Source organism: Lonchura striata, chromosome 2 (genome assembly GCF_050655825.1).
Source record: "Lonchura striata isolate lonStrDom1 chromosome 2, ASM5065582v1, whole genome shotgun sequence".
Lineage (NCBI taxonomy): Eukaryota > Metazoa > Chordata > Aves > Passeriformes > Estrildidae > Lonchura > Lonchura striata.
Window position 1 is genome coordinate 120,580,869 of NC_140704.1, and position 27,868 is coordinate 120,608,736.

The following is a 27,868-nucleotide window of genomic DNA, read 5'->3' on the forward strand; positions in this document are numbered from 1 at the left end:
TTTGGTGCTGTTTACACTCTGATTCCAGTGCTGAATCCCAAGAAGAATACAACGGTTCTCTGGAGTGGCTTCAGCAGATTGATACATCCTTTATGCTCCTGGTTGAAGTAGTAATGTAAAACATCAGACTGCTGATGGGTGTAACAGAGATTTACTCCTGTGCTGGCTAGTTAGCACACCTCCACCACAGTCAGCAAAATGGGGTTGATTTATATCTGCTGAGGATTGCAGCCATAATTCTTGTCTCTATTTTTGTACATGTATACAAATACACTCACATTCTTCAATTTTCAACAGACTTCAGCTATCCAGTGCAGCATTATGTCCTCCATCTGTTTATATCTCCAGCAAAAATGTATGCTTTTACTCATTCACAAATGTGAGATTATTCTATATTCTCAGTGGCATTGAGATAATAGAATTTATATTGCACATATGCTTGTTTACACATGCAAGAACTTACAGTCATTATTACTGTTGCTGATTTATGTTATTGCCATCCAAAGCTGCATGCATTTATGTACACCACTCATTTAAAATAATTTCAGAAATAAATCATCACATAACAAACTAAGAAATCAGATGAGTATCCTATTATTTGCCTCATCTCAAATTATTCCAATACAACTACCAATCTTCAAATCATCTTTTATCACTTCACATGTTCCATTCTCACACTTTGAGCTCAGCTGTTAAAGCTACTTTGGCCAAATGCACAGGAGCAAGTTGCAATTATTACACAGAAAGGGAAATATACAACAGACTTTGGAATGCCTAGGAACCCTGAAGTCAACACACTGGAGAATTGACATTAAACAGCTTACATATTTCAAGCTTTTAACAAATCATATATGAGATCAGTATGCTACAAATCAGACTGAAGTGTTGCTTATGTGCAAACTGATCCCAACGCAGCAAGGAAGCAGTTATCAACCAGGTTTTTCCCAAGAGGACTTTTCTGAATCTATTCTGTAACAGTCATCCTAAACCTTGAGGAACTCATCTACTTTTTGGACTACTTAGCTCCTTGAACACTTTTTTTTCCCTGCCAACTTACCTTAGGCTGCCTTATTGCTGCATCAGGAAGGACATTATTTCTGATGTTCGTCTTAGACAGTATGGCAAAGGTTTGCTGTGCTATTCTTTAAAGGTCATATAATTTAGGTAGTAGCTATGCAAAACCTGACAACTTACAATTTATTTCTCTCTGCAAAAGGACACTTAGTTTTTTAGCATGACACTGCCTTATTGTTTAGACAGAGCAGCACTGACTTTGTAAGTAACTGAACTCAATAGAAGCAGGTCCCCAGGTGATTTAAATCACAGTTATCTCACTGAAATCAGCACAAGCAGTGCTGCCAAGTTAAAATGACTGAAGACATGAGGCCGCATCTGTGCCTTACTTTAACAGCACATCTGGGCCTAAAGTCAACGTTTCCAACACCCAAATGTCAGAGAGATATCTGTAGTTTTTTAATGCTGGTTGATCTTTAGAACCAAGCTACTCAGCCTAGGTTTACACCGTGAATCTTACAATCCCAAAATGAGCCATCTATGGGGTTTAGAATGGGTCAGAGACAGGCAAGAGCTGAGGGGGAAAGTTCTGGATCACAGTTCTGAGAGCTTGACTTTACTTGAATTCTGCTGCTGACCTCCAGCTCTGTGTTGGATCTCATCACCAGCTCCTGTAATTCCCATGGAGCTGTGAACATTTCATCTTCACCCCTCTACATGCTCGAGGCCAAAGCTTTGCTCATGTCCCACTTATATGCTATTCTGAGAGTGGCAGAAGTGGTGATTGCATGTGAACTCAGCAAAAGAGTGAATTCTCCACATCAAGACTAAAAATGGCAAAATTGGACCCTTCTCATTAAATAAATCATATGAACAATCAATTTGCATATGTTTTGCATTCTTGAGTATAAATTTTTAAATATTTTAAAGGTTCAGGAAACCTGGGAGGATTTAAAACATGAATCCCTCTGAACTGTGATCTAAGAGTTATTTGTCCCTTAAGAATAATGATTTACTGGGTCTAAGCAGTTTTAGCATTATTATTTTTTAACCTACTGGGGCTTTAATACGGTTACTTTCAAAGGAAATAAAACCAGATTGTAATTGTAGATTAGAGAAAAAGAATGAACTCCTAATTAATTATTAAAATTTACTGTTAATTTTAGAAACTTGCAGCAAATTGTTCACAAAAGCAAATTTAAAGCTACAAGAACATCCAATACTTTATTATTTCACAAATTCCCTGTTCAAAAGGGGTAAAAAACATTTTTAATATTAGAGAAATCACATAGAGAGAGTAAATGACACCAGGTATATCCTGAATTGCATCAAGGATCTATTTCCCTTCTTATATCAGAAAATCACAGAATGAATAATGTTGGAAGAGACAACCAGTGGGGTTAATTTGTCCAAGCTTAAGGAATACAAATGCACATACACTGAGCATATAAAATGCTAAAGATCAATATGTGTCTATGTTACAAAAATATATATATTCCATTTCAGTCTTAAGGCAGGGTAAGACCAAATTTCCACTTATTTGGAATTTTTTTTAGGGTTAAAAATTCATTCCTTATGGGGATGAATTAAAATATTTCGATGGTTTTGGGTTTTGTATGAATGAGAGAGTAATATCAGAGATACAGAAATGTTCAGACTAGCCCCTACTTTCATGTCACATCTTGGGAGTCAAAAATATTGCAAAAGAATGTGTGTCTAGTCCAACAGAGTGAACACAAAATATTTTGCTGTAAAGAGAGTAGAGACTATTTATCATGCCTAAACTATGGAGCAATCAGCCACTCTGACCTTCCGTGGCTTCCTTGATAATTAAGGTATTTGGATCCTTTCAACTGGTGGTGAAAATATACATTTTCTTTTCAAGTTTGTTATCTCCCTGTTCTCCCTGTTTTGGTTTTTTTTTTTTGTTTGTTTGTTTTTTTTTTAAACAGAGTATCAATAGATGTGGCAGTAGGGAAGCTAAGTTTAGAATAAATTTAATATCAAATTCCTGTTTTTACTTTTCTTTTTCATAAAATGTCCTCCCTTTCAAAGTGACCTATTTCCTCCATGTGTGCAGTCAGTTCTGATGTCTTCAGTGACAAACTGCGATAACCAGCACATTTTTCTCCCCTTAGCTGTGTATATTCTACACTGTAAATGAGAAAGGCATCCCCAGTCTGTGCACACCAGCAAGGGAGTTTCTAATGTCCCAGACATACCTTTATGAAACTCAAAGTTTTATATCTTCAACACTGTTTTCTTTCTGAGATTGTAGTGTCAGATGAAGTGTAATGACTGGGACAATGCAAAGAATGATATGACCTGGAGCATGGTCTTGGAGTACAGAGTAGATTTTGTACAAAGAAAGTGATGAAGAAGTGATAAAGTGGTGATGAGACAGAAACCTAAGAATATTTGCACTGGGATCAATATAAGGCCCTGCTGTAATATATTTAGAGATTTTCTTCTATCATAGTATTGTGGTACATGTCAATCATCCAGGGCCTCAGCAGGCACTGGTCACTTAACAGCAACAGTAAGGGAGGAAAAAAACACATCAATTAAACTGAATAAAAATATTAAATCCCCAAATATTGAGCATACATCCAATTTGGCAACTCATTTGACTGCCTAAGGCAGCTGGTTTATAGGGTCCTGTTCATTCCAGTTAATATTATTAACAATTCCCAGGGAACTACTGCATAGTTACAGTAGCTAGTGCATTAATCTTTATCATATGTGCAAGAGTGGAAGCTTGGAGCAGGATTATGAAAACAGAGTGCTTATTCTTTTATCTCCAAACTGATCTCTATGCAGAAAATAATGATCTAATGAGACTACTTACTAACTGAGTATTAACTTCCCTGGGGCTAGAAATGCTTTTCCATCAAGTGCTGGGACAAATGCTCTTGTAAGGGTTTTGAGCTCTTGGCCTTTGAGCTTCTGCTTCTTCTCTTCCAGTCAATGTGGTTGGGTCACAGGATGCAAAACCCTCTTATTCCAGTTTTACACATGCTGTGGGTTAAATTAATGGTTCTGCATGGAAATTATCCTAAAAGCACAAGTCGTATCCCCCACAGATTCTTTTTGCCTTTGCTCATTAATATTGGGGTGTTTCCTCTAAAAAGCAAGGGACTCTGGATGTATACTCTGAAAAAGAGCAAAACCGCTGGTTCTTCCCCTTTTAAGGGGAAGGAAAGCTGAAAGGAATCCAATTGTGTTCACATTCTCAAAGTCTACTTTGTATGTAAGAATATAAGAGAATCCAGCACTGGGTCAGATCAAAGGTCCATCTAGCCCAGTGTCTATCTCCAGCAGTGATCAGCACTGGATGGTTAAGGTGGAGAATAAGAGCAGAGCATATATATTATCATCCTTTCCCAGCTATTACTCCAGCCTTCAGCAATTTGTGGAATGGGGTCTTCTTGAACCAAAGGTTATGACTTCATGTTTAAAGAGTCTTAATAGATTTTTTTTCCCACAGATATGTCCTACAATTTTCTGAAGTGTGAATTCCTATGGAAATGAATTCCACAGATTCACTAAATATTTTGTGAAGAAGTATGTTCTTTTGTTTGAATCAAAGATAGCCCTTAGTGGGTTTCATTTCTCCTACTCCTAAAACTGGAAATGATACTGAGCTATTCTTCTGGCTTATCTTCCTCACACTGCTCTTTATTATGAAATACTATGAATGATGAAAAAACCTCACACTGCTATTTTATCTACAATTACACCTCTATTTTTTTTTCCATGCTGAAGAATCCTACTCTATTTAGCCATTTCCTATGCAGAATTTGTTCTTTATTATTTACCACCTAGTTCTTCACTACACAAGATCCTTCAGTAACTGATTCAGGAAACATGTCCAAAGCAAAGACACCAAGAAAATAAATTTACTTTAATCTGCCAATTCCCAGGAATTATGCTCCACAATGTACAGGGATAACAAAAGAAGAATGCACTTTGCTGGTACATTTAATTCGATTTACTCTATTGATAAGAGCAGATGAGTAAGAATTTGGTCATTACATCACCCAAAGTCTTCCAAGTACAGTTTAATATAGGTCTTATGCAGCTTGTACAGAAAGTGATTTTCAGAACCTAATTAATGGCAGAAGTTCCCTTCTCTGGCTCTTTCCACACCACAGCTAAAGCTTAGACATCCCTCTAATGAAAGACAGTTGTGAAGTAGGTAGATGGCCTAATCAAAGGGCATTATGGAAGGACATCCTAGAAGTGTGTAAGTGTTCTAGGAGACACTGTGAGAATTCAAGGAGGACAAGTTAATCCTGAAAACTCAGTCACTGTGTTGCTGGGGTAATTCCTGAACCTGAAGTACTTGGAAGAGGGGCTGAGAGAGTTCAGGAGTGAAGCTTGTCCTGTTTTTTACATTCTTCACTAAACATTTCCCGTGGATGCTGTTGACGACAGTCCCTGAAGTCTGACCCAGACAAACTTCTCTTCTAAACCCAGGCTGCCATGCTCATTAAGGCAGCCCGTGGACAATACACGGCCCATTAAGATCACCTTTCCATGGCTGCTGTAAATGCCGCAGAAGGCTGTGCTCTGCCCGACTTTCGCTGGCAAAGAGGCGACGCTAGAGAATAGGCGGTGAAGCCAGTGCCGCTGGGTGGAAGCCCGCCGAGCTAAGCCCTCCCGGCCTCCAGCAGCCCCTTCCCACCCTCCCGCGGCGGCGCGGAGCTCCCAGCCCGCATCCCGCGGTGCCGGGAGCGCCGGGAGGCGGCCGGGCGGGCGGCAGGAGGGCTTAGGACCCAGGGGGACGGCAGTGGAAGGACCCAGGCTTTGGCGCACACGCCTCCTACCAAAAAAAAAAAAAAAAAAAAAAAAAAAAAAAAAAAAAAAAAAAAAAAATCACAGCCCCGTGGAGCTGGCGCTCTCTCATTCAGTTTTCTAGAGAGATCTGAGCCGGAACCCGGGAGCCGGGAGATCTTTCTCGCTCACACAGCTCAGCAGCAAGGACATCTACAGGGGGAAAAAAGCCGCCCCACGCAGCCCCACGGCAGCTGCCGGCGCTGTGCAGGTATTTGGATTTGCCTTTTCTCGGGTTGCGCAGGGCGGCTCTCGGCGCTCCCCAGCCCCGCCGGGCCCGGCATGCGGCGTTTCAGCACCGCGGGGCGGACAGCTCCGGCCTCGGCCGCTGCCGCCCGGCCTCCCTCCCGCTCCCTGCCCGCCGCCCCTTCTGCCCGCTGCCCCTTCCTGCCTGCCCTGCTCCCTGCCCGCTGCCCCTTCCCGCCTGCCCTGCTCCCTGCCCGCCGCCCCTTCTGCCCGCTGCCCCTTCCTTCCTGCCCTGCTTCCTGCCCGCTGCCCCCTCCTGCTCGCTGCCCCTTCCTGCCTGCCCTGCTCCCTGCCCGCTGCCCCTTCCCGCCTGCCCTGCTCCCTGCCCGCCGCCCCTTCCTGCCTGCCCTGCTCCCTGCCCGCTGCCCCCTCCTGCTCGCTGCCCCTTCCCGCCTGCCCTGCTCCCTGCCCGCCGCCCCTTCCTGCCTGCCCTGCTCCCTGCCCGCCGCCCCTTCTGCCCGCTGCCCCTTCCCGCCTGCCCTGCTCCCTGCCCGCTGCCCCTTCCTTCCTGCCCTGCTTCCTGCCCGCTGCCCCCTCCTGCTCGCTGCCCCTTCCTGCCTGCCCTGCTCCCCCCTGTCCTGGTCCCTGTCTCCTGCCAGCTCTATTCCCTCCATCTCCTGCCTCCTTACAGCCAAGTCTCTGCCTGCTGCCTGCCCTACTCTTTGCCTGCCCAGCCTGCTGCCTCTTTCACACTGCCTGCCCAGCTTGCTGCCTGTCCTGCTCCTCCTGTTCCCTGCCTCCTGCGAGGTCTGGCTGCTGACTCCTGCCTGCCCAGCTTCCTGACTGCCCCCCTACCTCCTGACTCCCAACATACCTCTCCTGTCTGCCAGCCTACTTCTCCTGCATTTGTGTCCCTGCTGCCTACATGCTCTTTGCCCTGACTGCCTCTTTCTGCTTCTCATTGCCTTCCCTGTCTCTATGTTCCCTGCCTCCACTGCTTGCCTCATGCCTTCCCTGACTCCCTACTCTCTGCGTCCTCTGCCTCTTACTTGACCTGCTCCCTCCCTGCCTCCTTATCCTGTTCCCTGCCTCTCTTCTTTTCCCTGCTGCCTCTACTTCCCTTACCTCCCCTCCCTCCTCTGCTTCACCTGTCTCCCTTGCCTCTCCTTGCCCTGCTTACTGTTTCCTGCCTCCTATATATCCTGCCTCTTCTTCCTCCAGTCGTCCTTGCCCTTCTCCTCTGATTCTCTTCTCTTGTCTCTACCATCCTCCATTCTGCCTTTCCTGTCTGCTCTCCTCCCTGCCCTGCTCCCTTGCCTCCTTTCTTCCCTGCCCCTGTTTCCCCACATTCCTCACTTTCCTGCCCTTTCTTCCCCTCCTGTCTTCTTTCTTCATCACCAGCCTCAATCCTTCCTGAAAGGGGACGTGGGACTATAAAAATCAGCTCAGCAGCCCAGGTGTGGGCAAGGAAGGAAAAGAGCACAAGTTGGAAGGGAAAGGTCCAACTTGAGACCTGGGAGAGATGAGAGGTGTGCAGAGGAAAGGGTTAAAAGTGGCACCTAAGTTAATGAAGTAAGGGCTGTAGCCAGGAGCTGACATACAGGAGCTTGACAAAGAGCAGCAGATACCTGTTTGCTCCTCAGCAAATTGACGGCTGTTTTGACCAGTTGCACTCATTCCAAAGGGAGATGTGCGATTAAAGGGAGGGGGGAATGTGCCAGGTCAGTCAACTCTATTGCTTTCCTAGTGGTAAACAGTGATGGGTTCAGGGAATAAGTGAGGTGAATCATGTCTAGAGTGTGGGTCCTTTGCTGCAGGAAGTAAAGAATGAAGTTTTGGTCTCTGCAAGAAGTGAGGGTGTTCATACAGAAGATAAATGCAAAGCAAATAACAGCTGGTGAAACCCCATGCATGCTGCTGGCCTGACTTTAATTCTGTTTGCAATGGTTTAATCCTGAGAGGGTAAGGAAGGTCAGAGGAGAAAGAGAGTTTCCCTTTTTCAAAATGCTGATTTTTCAATTTTAACAAGCTCTGTGATTAATTAAGTTAAGGAGCAGATGGCTACTCCTTGTCCATCACTAAATAGTGACAAGATTATATTTGGAAGAAAAAATTAAATTACAGATAGTCTGCTTTCATGTGCTGTCTTAGTAATCAGAAAATAACATGGATTATCTCCAGTATTAAAAGTTAATACAATGACAACATTTACATGAGATATTATGTAACAGTATTATGCCATGCACTGCATAGTCAAGGTACTGGTTTAATTTTTCCTATAATAAGTCAGATAACCTTGTAGAGCTTTTCCTCATTTGCAGTCTGTATCCCACCTTGAAGTTTACAGGGGCAGCTTGTGCTGTCATGTATCTATGCTGACGATTACTTTAAGAATTCTGTTGACTCATCTACCTCTAAAAACTATTGAGCATTTTCTAAAAATTAGACTTTTGTAAGGCAAACACAAACCAATGAAAGATATTACAACCTTTTCAAAAAAGCTTTCTTAATTTATTATATCATGATTTATAACTTAAAATCTGTTTCAGAGATGGGATATTCTGAGCAGCACTGAGTGTCACTGAGTAGCAGTGTAAGCAGTGCAACTGAATTTAGCAGTGCAGGAACTGCAGAATACACGCTACAGCACTGGGTCATAATTCCTTAAACTCTATGTGCCTTGAACACAGACGTCATTTCATTGAAATATGCAACAGCAGCCTCCTCATCTTCCAAAAAAAGGCCTATGTCAGTTGAAATAGTAATGATCAGCCTCATAAAAGGATGGAGAATACTTCCTTCAAAAAGATGTAAACTCCTGCAGTTGTTCACTTAAGCATGCAATTATTGAAGCAATTGTGCTATTGCTTGGCAAGTGAGTTTTATTTTCTCTCACAGCTTCGTACTATAGCATCTCTCTGGCATAGACACAAACAAGATGTGACAATTGGGTGCTACTAGTTAAACAAAACAAAATAAGAATAAAAAAGAAGCAACATTAGTCTCTTACATAGTGGAAAAACAACAGAAGTTCACATGGTTTTCATCAGATGAGTGGTAATTCCTTTCCCTCTTGATCTAATGCTGCTTCATTGATTTGAGAATTTCCAAACACTTTAGTGGAATTTTGGTTTGCTTAGTTTTATTTTTCCCTCAGTAATATTTATAGAAATAAAATCCTTGAAGTCTGATACATTTGTCCACTGAGGAAACAAACCCATACAGTATTATAAAGTTATATTAAGCTTTATTTCTACAAGTTTGAGAGAAGTTTCTATGTGCTTTGTGTTTGTGTCAGACTTCAGTAGAAATGAGAGAAAAGAAAACCAGGAGGACTGTATTAATTCCTGGGGGAAGAAATCCCTTCCCCTTTCCCCTTTCCCCTTTCCCCTTTCCCCTTTCCCCTTTCCCCTTTCCCCTTTCCCCTTTCCCCTTTCCCCTTTCCCCTTTCCCCTTTCCCCTTTCCCCTTTCCCCTTTCCCCTTTCCCCTTTCCCCTTTCCCCTTTCCCCTTTCCCCTTTCTCCTTTCCCCTTCCTCCTTTCCCCTTTCCCTTCCCTTCCCTCCCACAATGATATGCCACAGACACTTTCCTCTGGTATAACATATAGACAGAAGTCAACAGTAATATATCACCATTGCATTTCATATTTTTGAAAGAATATAAATTTCCAAAGCATGGAGTAAAAGAAATGTAATATTTAGTGCAAAACTTAGATAAACATCATGTTATTGAGCATGCAGTACTGAATATCTTGTTAATATGTTTTGTTCCTTCTTCTGTATATCTTTATGCATATGTTGTAACACAACTCCTACAGCAATTAGGCATTTTTGGACACCAATGTTATGATCGTGTACTGTCAGATTTCTAGATATAGCTTCTTTATGAGGCTTGAGGGTCAGAATCCATGCTTTGCATGCTGTTAATTTCTGCTGCAAGATGTTTCTGAATTATTGGAGGAACTGACTTTTGTTCCATAGTGACCAGGGTGCTTTTGCTTGGTGATGCTTGTGCTATGACTGACATGGAAGTTCCTCATAAACTCCTGCTTCTTTGGCATGCCATAGGTTGGGCCACATGCTCCCATAGGGGTTGCAGATTATCTGTGACTGGTGAATACTTGCAACTTAAAAACTATGATTTAAAGAAAAAATTTACCAAACTCTTGAGGTTGAGGTTGTTTTGTTTAATTTTTTTTATTTCTGTGTAGTATAAGTTCCCCTCTTTGGCATGTAGTCCAATTCCTTAATATTCAGGTAGTTAATAAGTTTTGCACACTTTAGTTAAAAGATAATGGGGCAGTTTTTTAATTTTACATTTGCTACACCATCTTGTCTGTCTCTCCTCCTGACTGGCAGCTTGTAGGAATAGCAGGACAACTTTAGGTTGGTGCTGCAGACATGCCTGGTCTACATACTGTGCAGAGAGCAGTGAAGATCAGTTGAGTTTCTGCCATGTTTTGCTCTGTGCCATGGCTAAATTGCCACCACTGGACATTTAGATATAGCCTGAGGGCAACATGCAACTAACTCAAACTAGCAAAAAGATTGTAGAATGAATAGGAAGGCATGATGTTCTGTTTTTACTGAACTGAAGGAAATGTTAGTTTTTATATGTGAGCTGAGAAAGTCTACCCTGAGAAAATGCGAGAAAACATCAAATTCCTCACACACCTGTTACAGTCAGAAACATTCACTATTTTCATAATGACAAGAAACAACAAATCCCTAGTGGAAGTTTATGGTAGCACCAGTACTTGAAGCAGAAAGACTTAAAATGTTTAACTCATTTATGTTCACTGGGAGAATCTAGTCCCTTAGGAAAGACTACAGAGAAGTAATGGTGAGGCCACAGTTGGAGTTTTGGATCCTCTTCTGGGCTCCTCAATACAAGGGAGATATGAACATATAAGAGAAAGTCTGACAAAGGGCCAAGGGGATGATGAAGAAACATTCCTTGGATGTTCACATGTAGGCTTATGGCTCAGGAGAGATATGATCTTTTCCCAGCTCTGTGAAATGTGTCCTCTGGGATCTCAGGCAAATCACTCAGGGCTGTGCTTCTCCACACAATCTGTGGAAGATGCCAGGGTCCCTCAGCCAAGGATGAAAGAGAGTCAATTTTGCTTATTGCTCATTTGAAATTGGTTCATGGAACTTGGGTATGCTCCTTTCTAGGTCTGACTACTCCACTTCCAGTGCAGGTTTCTGCAAAGGCACCACAAGGCCACAGAGGGCCATAGGAACCATTCCTATAGGAACATGTATGGATTAATCCTTGCCTGTCCTTATGGAGCAACCACTGCTAAGCAGAACATAGCCCTAAGATATTTTCCAGAATTAACATCAAAATATTTTTCAAAAAGAAATTTAATGAGATGACACCCACCCTCTGAGATAAAATCATTCTATATTACCTCCCTCCCTGCTCACTCCCTTCCTCTCTGGCATGATTTCAGCAGCTAATATCTGTATAAATTATATGAGCCAAACCTTAGCAGTGATGCCTCTTAATACCAGGTGAGAATGAAATGTTAGTGCCTTCTCAGTTTGAAAATAGCGGTAATGAAATTTCGCATGGCAGATAGCTTTGGACTGGATGGAAAACATTTGGTAGATTAAGAGACAGCTAAAATCTTTCTGAAACTGAATTGGATGGGGAAGGACCAAATGAATGTGAGATGCTTAAAGAACCAAGTGTTGTTGCAGGGACTAGTAAGTGGGCAGGAACAAAAAGATCCAGACAATTCCCATCATCACTAAAGGCAGATTTTGACCAATTTTCTAGGGCATGCAGTGCAAACAGGGATTGAATGCTGACCCAGAAGCTGTCTCTGAAGAGACAGCAGTAAGGCATATTAAAATCTTTGAATGAAAAGTGCTTTGTATACTTTGGAAAAGTATAGTTTTATTTTAGTTGTATAATAAATATTACTATCATTTTATTATTAATTTTTTGAGGATTATGCAAAAATATTAGCTGCTTATCTGAAAATTGTATCCCACTTGCAGTATGTTACCCATGCTAAACACTCACAGTGCCTCGGCATTCTGTTGCTGGGACTGAAAACGAATTAGCCAAAATTGTATGTGGCACCACAATTTTGGTGGAAATTTCCCTCCTTGTTTTGATTTTAGTATGTTGTGTTTCAAAACTACGTAATTTTTTTTTTCATTTAAGGCTGAATTTCGTTCCTTTGGAGGGATGATTTATTATAAGTGGCTGTGAAAAGATGTTAGAAGAGCAAACAGTCCCTTGGGAACAAAGAGTCACAAGATAGAAAAACAGCTGTTGAGACTATAACCCACTCTTATGTGCCAATACACAGCAGCAATATTCAAAATAGGAAAAGAAGGCCAGTATCTTCTTTGGGAAAAAAAAACAACCCTGCACCAAACTGAACAAAGATGTAAACATATAAAAAATTAGCAGATGGATCTGAGCTGTACAAAACACTGGAAGAGAAGGAGAAATTGCCATGTGTGGGAGGAGGTGAAAATGTAGATGAAGCTTCTGTTATATCTTGGGAATCAGAATAAATCAGAACTATTTGAGAAAGTGCAGTGACAGTTAAACTGGGTAGCTGTGGAGCACTAAATTTATTGTCAATGTTAGCAGTGGGAGAACCAAATCATTCACTGATGTATATCAGGCTCCTTGAAGGCAATGATGCTAGTGTGGACTGCTTAACTTCATGATTTCCCTACGATTCTGAGAGTGATAAAATTGCTTATACATATTTTAGATTACTTTGCAATATATAACTTCACACCAATAAAGTATTTTGGTGCAGTCTGTTCCAGGTGATATAATCAGGATAATCTATAGATAACTGTAATCCATGGTTATAGCTCAGCTCACTATCAGAAAACTCTGAAATGCATTTAAAAATGGATCTTCTGTTAGAATGACTATTTGCAAGTTTTTTGGCAACAACATCTGACAAGAAAGGACTGTATCTCCCTCACCTTGGAATAATCCTGAACATTTAAATTAGTTAAAAACAGTAGGAAACTTTAATTAAAATAAGTAGAATAATTTTTGACATTAAATAGTTGAGGAACCAATAAAAAAGGCCAGACTTTATTTCCTCAGTCAAATATAATTTTCTTCTGGAGCAGACTGCATTTGACCTTTCAAGAATTTGCCTTATTGCCAAAGAAGCATGTTGGTGGAGGTGGGAGAGAGAAAAGTAGCAGAGGAAGGGACAGTTTTACTCACATAAACTCCTAGAAAATGGATGAACCACTGGGAATTGTGTGCGTGTGTCACTGTCTGCTGCTAATCCTTGGATGCTTTAGAACAGATCCAGAGAAGGGCCACAAAAATGATCAGAGAGCTGGAGCACCTCCTTTGTGAAGACAGGCTGAGAGTTGGGGAGGTTCAGCCTGGAGAAGAGAAGGCTCCAGGGAGACTTTACAGCAGCTGTCCAGTACCTAAAGGGGGACCACAAGAAAGATGGCCACAGACTTTTTACTAGAGCCTGTAGTAAAAGGGCAAAGGCTAACATTTTTAAACCAAAAGAGGACAGATTCAGATTTGATATAAAGAAGAAATTTTTTTATGATGAGTGTGGTGAATCTCTGAAACAAATTTCCCAAAGAAGTTGTGAATGCTCAGATATTGGAGGTGTTCAAGACCAGGTGGAAAGAGGCTTTGAAAAACTCGATCCAGTGAAAGATGTCCCTGCCCACATCAGGGAGGTTGGACCAGATGACCTTCGAAGTTCCCCTCCAAATGAAAACATTTTGTGATTCCACAATTTTGTGATTCTAAGCCAGAGGAACTCTAAAGGTGTTGTAATTCATACCAAGTGCTAAACCAAAGCTAATGCATACCCCAGTAATCTTGCTTCCAGATCTCTGCTTAACACCCTTGGGACCAAAGAGTTTCCACACTCTACACTTGCTGTTAAAACTAGGGAGGGACCAATCCTAGCACCACAATCCCCTAATGACAGTGTCACCCTTAAATACCCCTAGGTCTCCTAACTAGCTCATGGAGGCAATTGTAACTAAACCCATGATTTATGCAAGACAATGCTGATGTCACAAATAATTTGAGATCTCAGTCACAAAATATTAGCCTGGTTTCTCTATGGCCTACTGTAATTTTACATCAGTGGAATTTGGTTGATACCATTGGAATTAGTCTAATTTGGTATAATAAAGGCAAGAGTAAAGAAAATAACTGTTACTTTATTTTTATATAAGGAATCCACCTTTATTACAGCTCTAATTTATTTAAGAATTGAATAGCCTGCACTCATGGACTACCCCTCAAAACCTGGAGACTTGTTTTCTGGAATCATTTGCACTCTGTAGTGCCTTTTCAAAGCCCTCTTTTCTCCCAGCTCTGCCTTTCCTCGAGTTTTCCCAGGCTGATCAATCATCAGATACTCTGCTCTGCAGGTAGCTCTTTTCAACTCCAGCTCCACAGTGAATACAGAAAGAGGATGCTTAATAAACTTTCCTTTGTGCCACTCACAAGAAGTCCAATTCATATTGTTGTTAAATGAAAAGCTTATCTCCCACCACAAATGTCCTTTAAACAAATATGCAGAAATACTCTGTATTTAAATTTTGTGATTTCATCCTAAGGCTGCAGCTGTGGCATCTAAAATGTAGTTTTTTATCAATAACATGCAAGGTCACAAAGCAGGGAACTGAGGCATCCCTTGAATGAGGCATCCCTTGAACTCATTGACTTCCAGGTCAACATAACTTTGAGCAAATCCAGGACCAAGAAATGCTTCTTGGCTGCTGCTCTCCCCTTTGTTTGATCTGAGAATGCTAAACTCAGGGGAGTAGCTGAATGAAATGGTTGTTTTTCTATAAATAATTCATAACTTTCCAAACAGCTTTCTTCAAATACAAAAAAATATGTTTTTTACTGAGGGATTCCCTTTAAATTTTTAAAACCCATTTTTCTTTTTCAGAAATTAGAAAGAGAGATCAGTTAAGCCAGGGGTGGGGGGTGGTTTACTTGTCTGTTTCTGTGATGGCTGAAAAATTGTATGGATCTTGATCTTTCCTCACACACATATCACTTTGGAACAGACCTTGATCTTATTTCACACAAGTGTAGCTATACAGACTTTGATGACAGTCTCTTGCTAATTATGTCACTGAAATGTAAGAGATTCACTGTACCATTTTGCTCATACATAACAGCTTAAACAGATTTTCTTCTAACACTTGTAAAAGCAAATTCTAGGTAATGTACCAAAATCAAAATGAAATTCAGAACTAGGTATTCAGGAAAGCTACAATACACTGAAAAAAGGAATTTTTAATAAAACGCATCTCTTTTCAACTAAAACACCAACCCTGTCAGACTGGATACATCAAGAACCTTATTTGTGGGAAGTTTCCCATGAAGACATATTGCTTCTCAATGGGAAATATTTCCAGTGAATTTCCAAAAAGTAGAAATTATCCCTGGTATTGATGGAGTTTTGGGTTTTTTAAAAATCAGTTTTACAGTCAGCTCAGGATCTTATTTGAAGAGAGCTACAAGCTGATAGTACAAATGATAAAACCAAATCAAACAGTTCTACTTAGTATGATGAGGGTAAATCTGTCTACTTAGGAAGCTGAAATGTTGGTCATGTTAATGGTGGAAAAAAATTTACTACTATTTTTGCTGTTATCATTCTTGGCTTGAAGTTAGGGATGCTGCAACTCCCACACTTCAGCAAGACAACTTTGAGAAGTATATTCTAATAGCAAGTTGATACAGTTTAGAATTAATTGTCAATAAATCAGACTGCTTTTCTGAAAACCTGGAAATATACATTCAAGATGTTAGTGACTGCCTAATCTTAAATGCATCCATTCTGAAATTATGTGACTTGTATCCTCCTACACAAAGAAATTTTATGGCTAAATAAATTTAGAAATGCATTCCTAGAAGTTTTATATGCACATTTAATCTTTCTTTTATATATTTTCTTTTTCTTTTAGTAAGTGGTGGAGTAAACAACACTTTCCTTTGGATGGATTATAGTACATGTGAACTGCCTGTTACTCTGCAAGAATAAAAAAAGCCCTTTGCTTTTACTTGTTAAATATCAGCTCGATAGCAAAAAGCATCTGAATGGCTTGTGCTCTCAGCGGACCATCAGTTGAATGGGATCAGCACTTCTACTAAAATATCTGAAGTTAAGGATTTGGAAAAGAGGTTTTTGCAGAGATGACCCATTTACAAGCTGGACTTAGTCCAGAGACTATAGAGAAAGCCCGCCTGGAACTGAATGAAAACCCAGACATTTTGCACCAGGATATCCAGCAAGTCAGAGACATGATCATCACGAGGCCTGACATTGGGTTTTTACGTACAGATGATGCCTTCATCTTGAGATTTCTCCGAGCCAGAAAGTTTCACCAAACTGAGGCCTTCAGACTGCTGGCTCAGTACTTCCAATACCGCCAATTAAATCTGGATATGTTCAAAAACTTCAAGGCTGATGATCCAGGAATCAAACGGGCTCTGACAGACGGGTTTCCAGGAGTACTGGAAAATCGCGACCACTGTGGCAGGAAGATTCTTCTGCTTTTTGCAGCCAACTGGGATCAGAGTAGGTAAATGTAGATAGTGTCCTTATCTTTTTACACATACTCACACACAACTTGTAATGGAATATTTGTGGCTATCTTTGAAGCAGCAAGGCCATTTTCAGCAAAATAATTTGTAATCATATCTCCATTACACTAGAACTTCCATCTCATTTGATCACCTGTCAATCCTCATTCCTAGGACACAGGGCCATTGAGAGTTAAGGCTATATCAGTGTGTCATATAAGTATCTCATGTCCAGTTTTTTTTTTTAAGAAATATTTCCAAATTTTAGCCAGATAATGTATTTTTGCTACATGTACATTAATATCTATCATACAATTACTTCAGCTGTATCATGGACCAGCCAAACAGGTTGACAGAAAGTGTCTCAAAACATATGGAGATTCTTGTAGATCTCCTGGTGCAGAAGAAACTGTCAGTATTTATTCTATCTTCAGACTTTCTGACAGATTGCTTGTTTGTTTGTTTGTTTGTTTGAACCACTTTGGGAATTGCAGCCTCTGCTCTATTTCCACAAACTGTGCTGAGATTTCTACACACTCTGGTGGCTCTGTGTTGTTAGTCTGATAAATGGGAGATTCACACGAAGCATATTTTATGTTCAGGGCATTTATTTACAGACTGGTATGAACAAAGATATCTCCTAGCCATTTTTATAAAAAAATGTCCTTAAATGTTAATGTGATTAGTCAGCTTTCACTATTTGAAGTGGTACAGAGAAAAGGGGCTAGTCCAGGAATATCATGTTCACATTGTCCTCATCTTTGTAAGTTATTCCATTCCATTTTCCCTGACTTCATGGTGAGATGGAGAAGTGTAATCAGTTGTAGGGTAACCATGTGTTCTGTTTAATCTTGATAAATACCATATGAAAGAATAAAATTCATATTCAGGTTTTAAGTACCATCAGTTTGGATGATTTCCAGGTAGGATTTTGTCTTGTTATGGTCCAAAGTTTTTGATGAAAAAGTCTTATCCTTAGGAATCAATAGACTGGAGCTTTGATTTTACATCATAGAAATGATTAGAGAAAAATACACATAACACCTGCAATTTTTCATGTAATAAGTTTTCTGGGAAAACCTTTCATTGCCATGTGAAAAGCAGAGTTCAGAAATGTTTCTGATTTTCATTTGCATGTGAATAAATGTACAGAAAGCAATACAGCAGTGTAACTTTGCATAATCAAACATGTTTAGTGAAATGGTGAACTGAGGGCAGTAATAAAAGTCCTATTAAATACAAATAGGCCAGCAGTTTACCTCCTGTCTCTTTGAACTGCAAGTTTGCCTTTCTTTCAACCACAAAACTCTTCTGTTAGCAATTGTCCTGAAAAGAAAGATGAATGCACAGGTATCTGGAATTAATAGAAAGCATCAGCTTTAGAGGACAGAAGCACAGTGGAACTGCTGGTTGCATTAAGGGATTTAGGTATTACATGGAGCCAACTTTGGATTTCTGATCCCTAAACAAAATGAATCTTTGTGATTAACCTGGTACATCAGGTCCTGCTCTTGGAGAGCTGAGAGTGCTGGTGTCTAAGGCTCTTGCAATGAATTTTTGACAGAATAATGACTCCTGCCAGATTTTGGCTCATATTTTCTGCATCCATGAGTGTGTGTGTGTGTGTGTGTGTGTGTGTATGTGTGTGTGCATGTCATTGTGTAAAAACCAAAGCAACCCTGCATATTTCTGAAAATATATTTTTAACTTTCAAAAAGAAAAGCTGAAGCAAATAGCACAGGATGTACCTTTCTAAGAATTCTCAGTGACATTAAAAATCATGTGCAAATTTTACCTCAGTTCAGCCTCATATCTTCTGTGGATTCAGATAACAATAAGTGTTTTTTGAAAAAGTGGGATTTTGTGGCACTCCAGATGCAACAGGAGTTTGGGACAGGATTTGAGCTCTAGGTAAATAGATGTTCTCATCTTTTTTTGCTGTCTAAAGACATTAACAAGAGGAAAAGCTGTTAAGGAGAAGGAAATGGTGAGTGCAATGTCCTATTAAGCAGCATGGGGGCAGGATATTGACCAGAAGAAACACAAATTTTACAAAGAAGTTCAAAAAGGCATTGTGCACATCTTACATAAATGTATCTTGGGCAACCTTTCTGAAGATGTGTCTTTGGTAAAGGCAAGATGTTCAGAAGATCACATTTCACCTGAGTGCTAATGGAAGCGGCCGTGATGTTGACATGCATGAGTAAGAACTCACCCTTCAGCCTGTGCTTCCTAACTTTAATCCCATTTGCCATTGGCTGTGCCTTCCCTTTTTTATGATCAGATTCTAATTTATGAGGGGTTGTTTATAAAAAAAATAACAATTGTTAAAGGGTCTGTTAAAATCAGAATAGCTATAATACATATATTGGTTTTCAGTCCAGACAGCCTTACCATTTATGCACCTGGGAGTATGGTTGCTGTTGGCATATGTCAAATAGGCTGAAGAAACCTCAAAACTTTCTGTGCTTATAAATATATTGATTTTTAACAGGAAATGTCATTATTTGTGTAATATGACTGCTTGGACAAATCAGATCCAAGATGTTTCTAAGGATTCGCTGTATCAAAGATAGTATTTCCATGTTAATTTCTAAAAACATTTGTAATTTCAGCCAGCAGAATGCAACTGATAGACCTGACATTTCTAGCAAACTAGGTTTTAATTTCCAGTCTCAATGTTTCCAGCTTCAGATTCAAGCTGCTAGATCATGTTTGTTTAAATGCACCACAAAAACATCTTCCCATGTTTGTACTTTTGTGTCCTGACCACGTCACATTTAACCTATTTTTGAATTCACTGGGGAGGCAGCACTTTAGGGTAAGTCACTGTCAGGCAGTACAAAGATACTGCATTAGTGACTCTGCAGCAGAAGTTCTTGTGTTCGCCTTCAGCCATGGGAAAAGTAAAACAGCTAACACCCTTGTCCTCAAGGGAAAAAACAACTGTGTGCTGTCCACAAGGTAAAGAACACACCTCTGAGCAGCCAGCACAGCAAAAATAATGTTCTGCAAAGCAATCCACTAGCTTAGTGTATCACAATACATTTAAGATGCCCAAACTTAAACAGTTTTAACTTCTTTACTTTCAGAATTGGGGAGATTTTCCAGTTTAAAAATACTCTTCATCCTTCTTTTCTGGACTGTTCCTGTCTTTTTAGTATTGTTGCTAAGGTTCTTGTAGATGAACTGAATAACAATTACACTAATAAATCACTGAGCGATAGTCCTATCTCATCTGTTCAGTAGTTTCTTCCTCTTAGATACACTCTGTTCTTAACTACTCTATCCCATTTTGAGCAAATGTTCAGCTCAAATTTGCTTTCAAGTCAGTTTCCTAAAATACAAATGCCACTGGTAAATGTGTCATACATTCTCATCTATAATGTGGGCACAGTCTCGCATGTGATTCACGCTCTTGTGCAGAGCTAAACATGTCCTGCTCTTCAGTTATCATTTCAAGGGTTTTTTGACATCTGCAAAGCTCATTGGCAAGGATTTTATTTTTGTTTCCATATAAAAAAAAATAATGATGATTGTTTTGACCAAAACATCTTTGATGACAGGGAAAAAACCACAGGGGATGATAATTCTTATCGCCAAATCACTAGCTGAGATCTATCACGGTTCCAGAGTTAGACTAATTTAGCATCTTCTGCATAGATTTGATTTCTCTCCATTGTTCAGGCAGATTTCTTAGAGATTATGTCATCACTTTCTCTCTAGGTCCTGCATAGTATATTTTGTATCTGTTAGTTAAAGTTAATCACATATTCAACACCTTCATTTTCACTTATTCAATACCAAATAAATTAAAATGAGCAGATGAATAGGAAAGAAAGAGATCAGATAAGTTCCATAGTGAGGGAGATAAAAAACCTGTTGAGCTATATTACTGTACACTAGTGCAGGGGAGGAACATTTTTCACTTACATCAGAACTCAAGGTGTGAACCCACCTGAAACCCAAAAAAACTTTACTTACACCACTGCTTGCAGAGCACCTTATTTGGAATGCAAATTTGTGCAGCAGTGAAGACACATAAGGATGCCAAACAGATCATGTAATGATTTTTTAAATTAAATAATTTACATGATAAAAAATTCTGGTTTGTAAAATGAACAAATGCATACACATAGTTTTAATGAGAATTCACGTAAAAAACAATGTTCCATGTGCTGGAATACAAATACTCTTTCTCCCACTTTTTCATTTCATCACTCTTACCAAATCTAAGTCCTCACTCCTCTGTCCATTGGTAGTGAATCTGAAGCTTTTAAAGAAGTTAGGTAAGAGGGTCTTCTCAGCTGCTGGATAGAGGAAAGCCTTCAGTAACTTCCACAGCTGTTCCTATATATGCTACTGTCTTCTAATACAAGCTGCTTATACACCAAGGAGATGGAGCTTTGGGTGAACAAGTAATTCAGCAGAAGGTGTTCATTAATCTTCCAAGCAAAAGTGATTCTTTCAGCCAATGTAAAATTTATTTTTGTGTAGAAAGCCAGAAGAAGGACTCCAAACACAATCCTCTGCAAACAGGGCTTGGGGTAGGGAGCAGAAGGTTTTTAATAGTTTTTTTCCAATAAGATGGTAGTTATTTTCTGTCTTTATGTCTGTGCCCTAGAAGCTGTCACATAGCTCCAAAAATTCTGTGAGTCAGACAAAGAAAACCTGCTGCTTTGTGTACAGCATACAATTCTAACTCAACTGCTAGCCATAAACCATCTTTTATTACCCAGGGAATCTCAAATGCCAGATATTTACCATTCTGTAGGACAGGCTAAAGGGAAAGGAAATATTCTGACACATAGAGGTAAACCAACAACTATGAATATTTTAAAGGATCATGATAAAAGCCAAGTGTGTCCTTCCTGAGAATGCTCAAAGTGGTGTAATTACAAGGATATTACCATCATCAGATCCTGTTGATATAAAAGAATACATCTCAAGTGATGATTGTTTTAATTGTTCTAATATATTTCAAGCATAGCCTCAGGTGATTAATAGAATATGAGAGAATAAACATCTGTTGAGACTGATTTATAGTCATAGGCAAACTGTGGCAATAACTCAGCCTTGTGTCTATTTATCATGAGAGATTACAGCTGAAGTGCATCCAGCCCTAACACCATAATGATTTTTACATGTCAAGTATTTGGGTTTGGCTAGGAGCTAGTGATTCTGTGCTGGGAGATGCTTACAGTAATGCAGATTGACATTGTGGTTCAAGCATTGCATTGACCAGTAAATAGCTTAGGAGCATGTTGCACAAAAAAAATCATCTACATTACTGAGGTGGTCTGAAATGGTAACAGAATTCAGGATAGAGGAAGGCAGCACAGCATAAGCATAATACTAATTTCAAAGAGTAACAGATGTGCAAATTAAATGTTGGACAAAGAAGAAAAAAAGAAGCTCTGTCTTGAAATGTTTTAATTTGCTTGCAGGCAGCAACTTAATTCAGTTAGTACCATTTATTAAGGAAGCCATATTTGGGAAGGCAATTGTAGCCCATCTGAATGACAGCAGGATGACATACACAAATGAGAATCTTGTGTTGTGCTGTGAAGGAAATCCAAGAAGACAGAGAAAATGCCTGAAAAAAAGAGAAAGAAAAACAACAGCTGGGAAATTTATGAAGCATATGTTGAAAAATGAGTGAAGCCTGATTGAAAAGAAAAAAAAAAAATCCATGGAGAGGGATTGGCAATCAAACACATTTTGAGAGGGAAGAGGTGACTGGATGGTGTTGGGCTGAGGGCTGACTGAAGAGCTGTGAAGGACAATGCCTGGGGCTGAGAAACACAGGAGCTTGCCCCCCAAGATAACACAGGAAAATGTAGGGCAGACTGGAAAGTGGCTATGTGTCACCTTCCTCCTGTGGCAAAGAGAAACCAATACAATTCTCATGCTTTATAAAGTGGAAAGAAGGAGAGTTGATAAAGAAAAATATACAAACATATATACACAGAAAACACATAGGTACACATACACATCCCTGCTTTTCTTCCCAGACTCTCAAAAGACTTAATTTTTGCATGAGGGTTTATGTCTGGGTGTCAACAAAGAGAAACTGCATACAGTTGTGATAGCACTTGTCCCTAAAAGAATGACCCATAGTCCTACGTGGGCTGTATATGTCATCCTCACAGATGGGATCTGCAGAAGAGCACCACAACAGAGCCACAGCTGCAGAATAGTAGGAAGCCAAGCCATGTGACATCCCACATGGTTCTTTGCCCTTTTAACTTTGGAAGCTGCTGGAAACCATGAATGAATATTCTTATAAATAGCAACTTTTTGAGGTGAAGCTTTGTAGGAAGAGACCAGAACCCATTTTTGTCACAGCACCCCTCAAGTCAATATCTATTTCTATATTTCTGAATATCTAATATTCCAATCAGTTTCTAACTTGCCAACCTAACTAAGACCAGCCAAGCCCAATTCAGGCATTGCAGCAGGAACAGACTGAAAAGAGACAGGAAAGGAAAAAAAGATTAATTCTCTGGCCAGCTATTTAATAAGCTACATGCAGTAGAAGCATCAGAAAAGAATGGAAATACTGAGCTAGAATCCTTAAATACATTTGAAATTTTAAAACTTTAATACTTCCTTGATATATTATTTCCCCAGGCCATGATTTATTTTAGACTCTTTCCTCTGAACTCTGAGCCCTGTATCAATTGCATTTTACATTGAAATATCTGCTTTTTTCACTCTGGCAAGTACTGAGCACTCTCCAATTCCAGCACACTCAGAACAGCACAAGCCATGCTTAGGAACTGGTGCTGTTAGCAGACCAGGTGATCCCACAGGAGTTACAGCAGACAGCATGAATTTGGTCAGGATGTGAATGTTGTGGTGGCTGCTCAATTCCATGGAATATCTGAACAGCACACTGGGGTAAATTCCACCCTGTCACCACAGTCACCCTGCTTCAAGATATTTCTTTGCCATGATGAGGGTGGAGGATGAGGGAGACATGGCTGGTTCTATGGTTGCTCTGGTGAGAGTGCCACAACCATGGGAAGCTCTCAGTGATGTGGGAAATGAAGCAGTCCAAGCACCCAGCTGCCACGTACTCCTAAAAATTTAACCAATCAGATAGAATAGAGGGCAGGTGAAAGGATGGAGGAGTAAAGTCATTCCAATAAATCAGATAAAAATTTTAAAGGTCTTTTATATTTTTCCTCTTTTGTCATAGTTAAAGCAATAAAAGAGTTGGAGCATCATAATTAATATGTCATGACTGGAGATTTGATTTCTAAAAATGAGTAAATGGAATAATTTCTCAAGAAAGAGGAAGTTTTGGTCTTAAATGATGATTGCACTCTCACAGTTTTTGTTTTTACTAAGTATAGCAACCACAGAGGCAGCAAAAAGCAACTATCCTTAGTTCACAGACCATGATAATCTCAGCTCTGGAAACTTCCTGAAGGATCCATTTGTTGCAGGGACAGAGGGCAAAGCAAGCCAGTTAGCCTCCTGCTGGCACTATTTCCTATGTAACTGCTTATGAAAACTGTCCATGCTGAGCAAACTAAAGCTAGTAAACACTCATTTTAAGGAGAAAGGTAATATGCAAATATGTTTTTCTTTATAGAGGGATGTATCTCTTTTCCACTATTCCACTGATTGAAACTGTGACTGCATAAGAAAAAATACTTGATTTTCAGTGTCATATTAGTAGGGTCTTTATTTTAACCTTGCCAACCTGCTGTGTATCAAACCTCTTATTATTCCTGGCAGGAGAACTTTTGGTCTGATCTCATAGAACCACTCTGACATGCACTTTAAAACACACATATTCTCACATACTGCACCAAGACCTGATGGTCTGAATTAATGAAGTAGGAAGACTTTTTTTTTAACCTTTTTAAACCAATATGCTTTTCTTCATTGTGTTCCAGCTACAAGCTAGCCCCACATCTTCCTCCTTATTTCCTACAGATAGTCATGTGCTCCTTTCTGCAAAATTGCAATCTCAGCTCCTCTGGTTTTATAACGTATCAGTAGAGGAACTGAATTCCATAAATTCAGCTATGAATGAAGTAACATAGGTGAAAAAAAGGGGTAACAACACAAGGCCACTGCTATGGTGTGATCAGAAATGTTTGTTCCCCTTGCCAGGGCCAAACATTTCACTGTTTCCTTCCTCCTGACTGCCTTTCACAGCAAATCCAGGAGATGCCAGTCATGTATTTTAGATATACACAGATTAATCTACAGAGTATGTGTGCTGCCTACACCACTTCAAAGTGCTAGGCTATGTGATGGCACACAGGATTGCTTTTATATGGGTATTTCTAACCAGGAGAATCTGCACCTCGGAGTGATAGCCCTATCTAAATAATCTTTGTCCTCTCCTGTTATCTTGGAGCTGTGGTCCTCTAAACTGTTTCACTTTGCAAGGCTTCTCCGTAAGTGTGCATTGCCTTGCTTTCCCAGGGTTAATCCTACCTGCTGTTGTATAGGTACAAAAGAAGAAATGTGATTTATAGTGAAAGAGAAAGAGACTGATGAAAAATCTTGCTTCCAAATCTACTGCAATATTCATTTGAAAACTAAGTAAAAAAGGAGGAGGAATAAACTCTGACCTAGGGAGAGATTGTGGGAAACCTTTCCATTTCTTAGGTTCTCATTTACATGTAAACCACTTCTAGCTGGCTCCTGCAAATTAAATTCACTTTTATTCTGATAAAGCCTTCAATTCTGTTTGAATAAAAGAGTTTTGCAAGTCTGGGGAAAATGGCAAATTGTGTATGCTGTGTTGCCAATGAGTGCCTTTTCTTTTTCCAAGATCTTATTGTTATTCTCTGCTGAAATGTATACACAGGTACATGCACATTTACTTTCTTTCAGAGAATATTTTATATGAATAATTTAAAAGTACTTCAGAATAATTTTGAGATTTACTTCATAAAGAGGTTTTGCAGATGTAGGCTCCATGTTAAAAGCCAAGGAGACTTGTGAGACACCAGACACACCTGCCATTAGTGGTTTCATCCTGTCTGACAGGTTTGTCTCTACTGGGATTTTCTTACCTCTTGATTTCGTAAATCAGGTACCTTACATGGGTAACTAATATTGACTGGGCACAAAAGAATTTGAGGGTAAAGAATGGATTCCAAATGAAATTATATGTGGTAAAGTGATACTACTGGGGAAGTGAAGACTCTGGGCTGGCTGTATTACAGGATTGTTGTCAGCTGGACAGCAGGAGTTACCTTTACCCACCTCAACTGTTCTGTAACCTAAGTACAAGCACAAGAGAGAAATCTGAGCTGAGTCAGAAGAATAGCTCAACAAGCAGTCTGAAAAATATGACAATGTCATACAAGTTGAAGATAATAAGAGATGGGATTCACTTATTCCTATATATAACAGTTTACCTTAACAAAATGTGGTAGTAAACAGCGGATATACAAAATAAAAGCAAAATTACTCTCAATCCTAAACAGAATTAGATTCCAAATATTGGAAAGCAGTTTGCAATCACTAAGATACAGTTAACTGTGGCATTCTGTGGGCTCCTCATCAGCAATGACACTGTTGATATGCTTTGCTTCAGAAATTTGCTTTAGTATCTTATGATTCAGTATACTTCTCATGAAGAAACAAAAGCACTGCATTTACTTGGCCATTAAACACTGTTGTAAAGTATTAACTAAAGCTAAGTCAGCCTAATGTAAGGTAATTGAGTGTTTAAGGGTTGTGCCAGATCAAGATGAAGCACCACAGAGAGTCTGAAATGTGGTTTTTTGGAGTGCAATTAGCTGCAACATAACTGGAATAATTTTGCAAAGATCTGATCACTTGTAGTTATTCTTTGATACTCCATAAGACTTTTTTAGTAATCTTTTAGTGAAGTCAAAATATTGTCTAGAATGAAGTATGCACTGCAGTTACTTTTATGAAAATTAATTCTGCTGTCGTAATGAATGTGTCCTAAGGCTGTGCAGAGATCTATAAAATGAACTGTCCCTACCTAATTTTCCCCTTTCAATACAGTTTAAAGTGTGAGACAATAACATACCAATGTAGTATTAAGAAACATGGCAATTTAAAAAAATCATCCCACGATACTATGAAAGCATTTCTAATGACATCTCCTGAAAAGCAGTCTTTGCAACTTTTGAAAAAGTTAAAAGTTTAAAGATTAAAAAAATAATTAAATATTTTCTGGTTTGTTTTTTTGGTTGTATGGTTGTGGGTTTTTTGGTTTTGCTTTTTTTTTTTTTAATGGAAAGGAAAAGATGAAAAAATTATGTGATTCTTTGTAAAAAAGCTAGTACAAATGTAAACATGTAAATGCTTTCCACAAACAAGAGGAAGTAAAAATGAGGAGTGATTTATTTGCTCAAGATTTACACATTTGCCCCTAATATCAAGTTTTTCTTCTGGAATCTTTCTCAAGGCCATGTAGCCATATTTGCTGTGCTAATTCCTGCTGATCCTTTTTCTGCCTCTTTCTGGCTGCCTTTTGACAAAACAAGGCCTCCTTGCTGTCTTGTATCTTTATTTCAGTGCTTGTGTTTGGAGTAGAAGCCTTGGTTGCTCCAGCTCTCTTGTTCCAGAGATGCTTTCTTCAAATACCAGCACGGTCTGGCAGCACACCACTGCACATTGAGTTCAAAATAACTGTTTTTTTTCCTATTGTGTTCTGAACTTAATTCTTACATATGTTTCTTCATTAACAATTATTTATAATTGAATTAGCAGTACAGAGTCATGACTTCAACAAATCACATTTCTTCAGTATTGACTATATGAAATTTCTTATTAGAGGTGTGACAAAATTATTTTGAATTAATTATTTTAGTTTCATATTAAAAAGAAATACAAGCAGAAATAGAAAATTATCAATTATATTGTAATTTTACAGTTTCCAGTTGGTTAGAAACTTAAAATGCAACCCTTTCCCCTAGAAACAGCAAACCAAAAACAGCAGTTGCCAAAAAGAAGATACTAAATCTCTACACATATAAATATATTCTATCATTTAGAGGTCAGAATAATTTTGGAGGTTGCTGATAACTTCTTTAATAAGAAATGAATGAAACTTTTGTTTCAGAATCCCTAACATTGCAAATCATATGAAATTCTCTTTTCAGCTCAACTCACTTTAATAGTTTATGGATCACTTCAATTACTTTTCTCTGGAAATTCCTAAGAAAATTTGATGTGTATTTGATATTATTAGTAATTTTATGTGATTTGAAATTATTAGTAATTTGATAAGTAATT

The 27,868-nt window shown here is 39.3% G+C and overlaps 1 protein-coding gene across 1 annotated transcript in view; it reads left to right on the forward strand.

Moving 5' to 3' along the window:
- The first annotated feature begins 5,696 nt into the window (after positions 1-5,696).
- CLVS1 (clavesin 1) overlaps positions 5,697-27,868 on the forward strand; it is a 98,134-nt gene continuing 75,962 nt past the window's right edge. The window contains exons 1-2 of the mRNA XM_021555646.4: positions 5,697-6,061; positions 16,003-16,620. Of these exons, the coding sequence (XP_021411321.1) occupies positions 16,232-16,620 (389 nt within the window). The 5' untranslated portion in view covers positions 5,697-6,061; positions 16,003-16,231. The remainder of the gene's footprint in view (positions 6,062-16,002; positions 16,621-27,868) is intronic.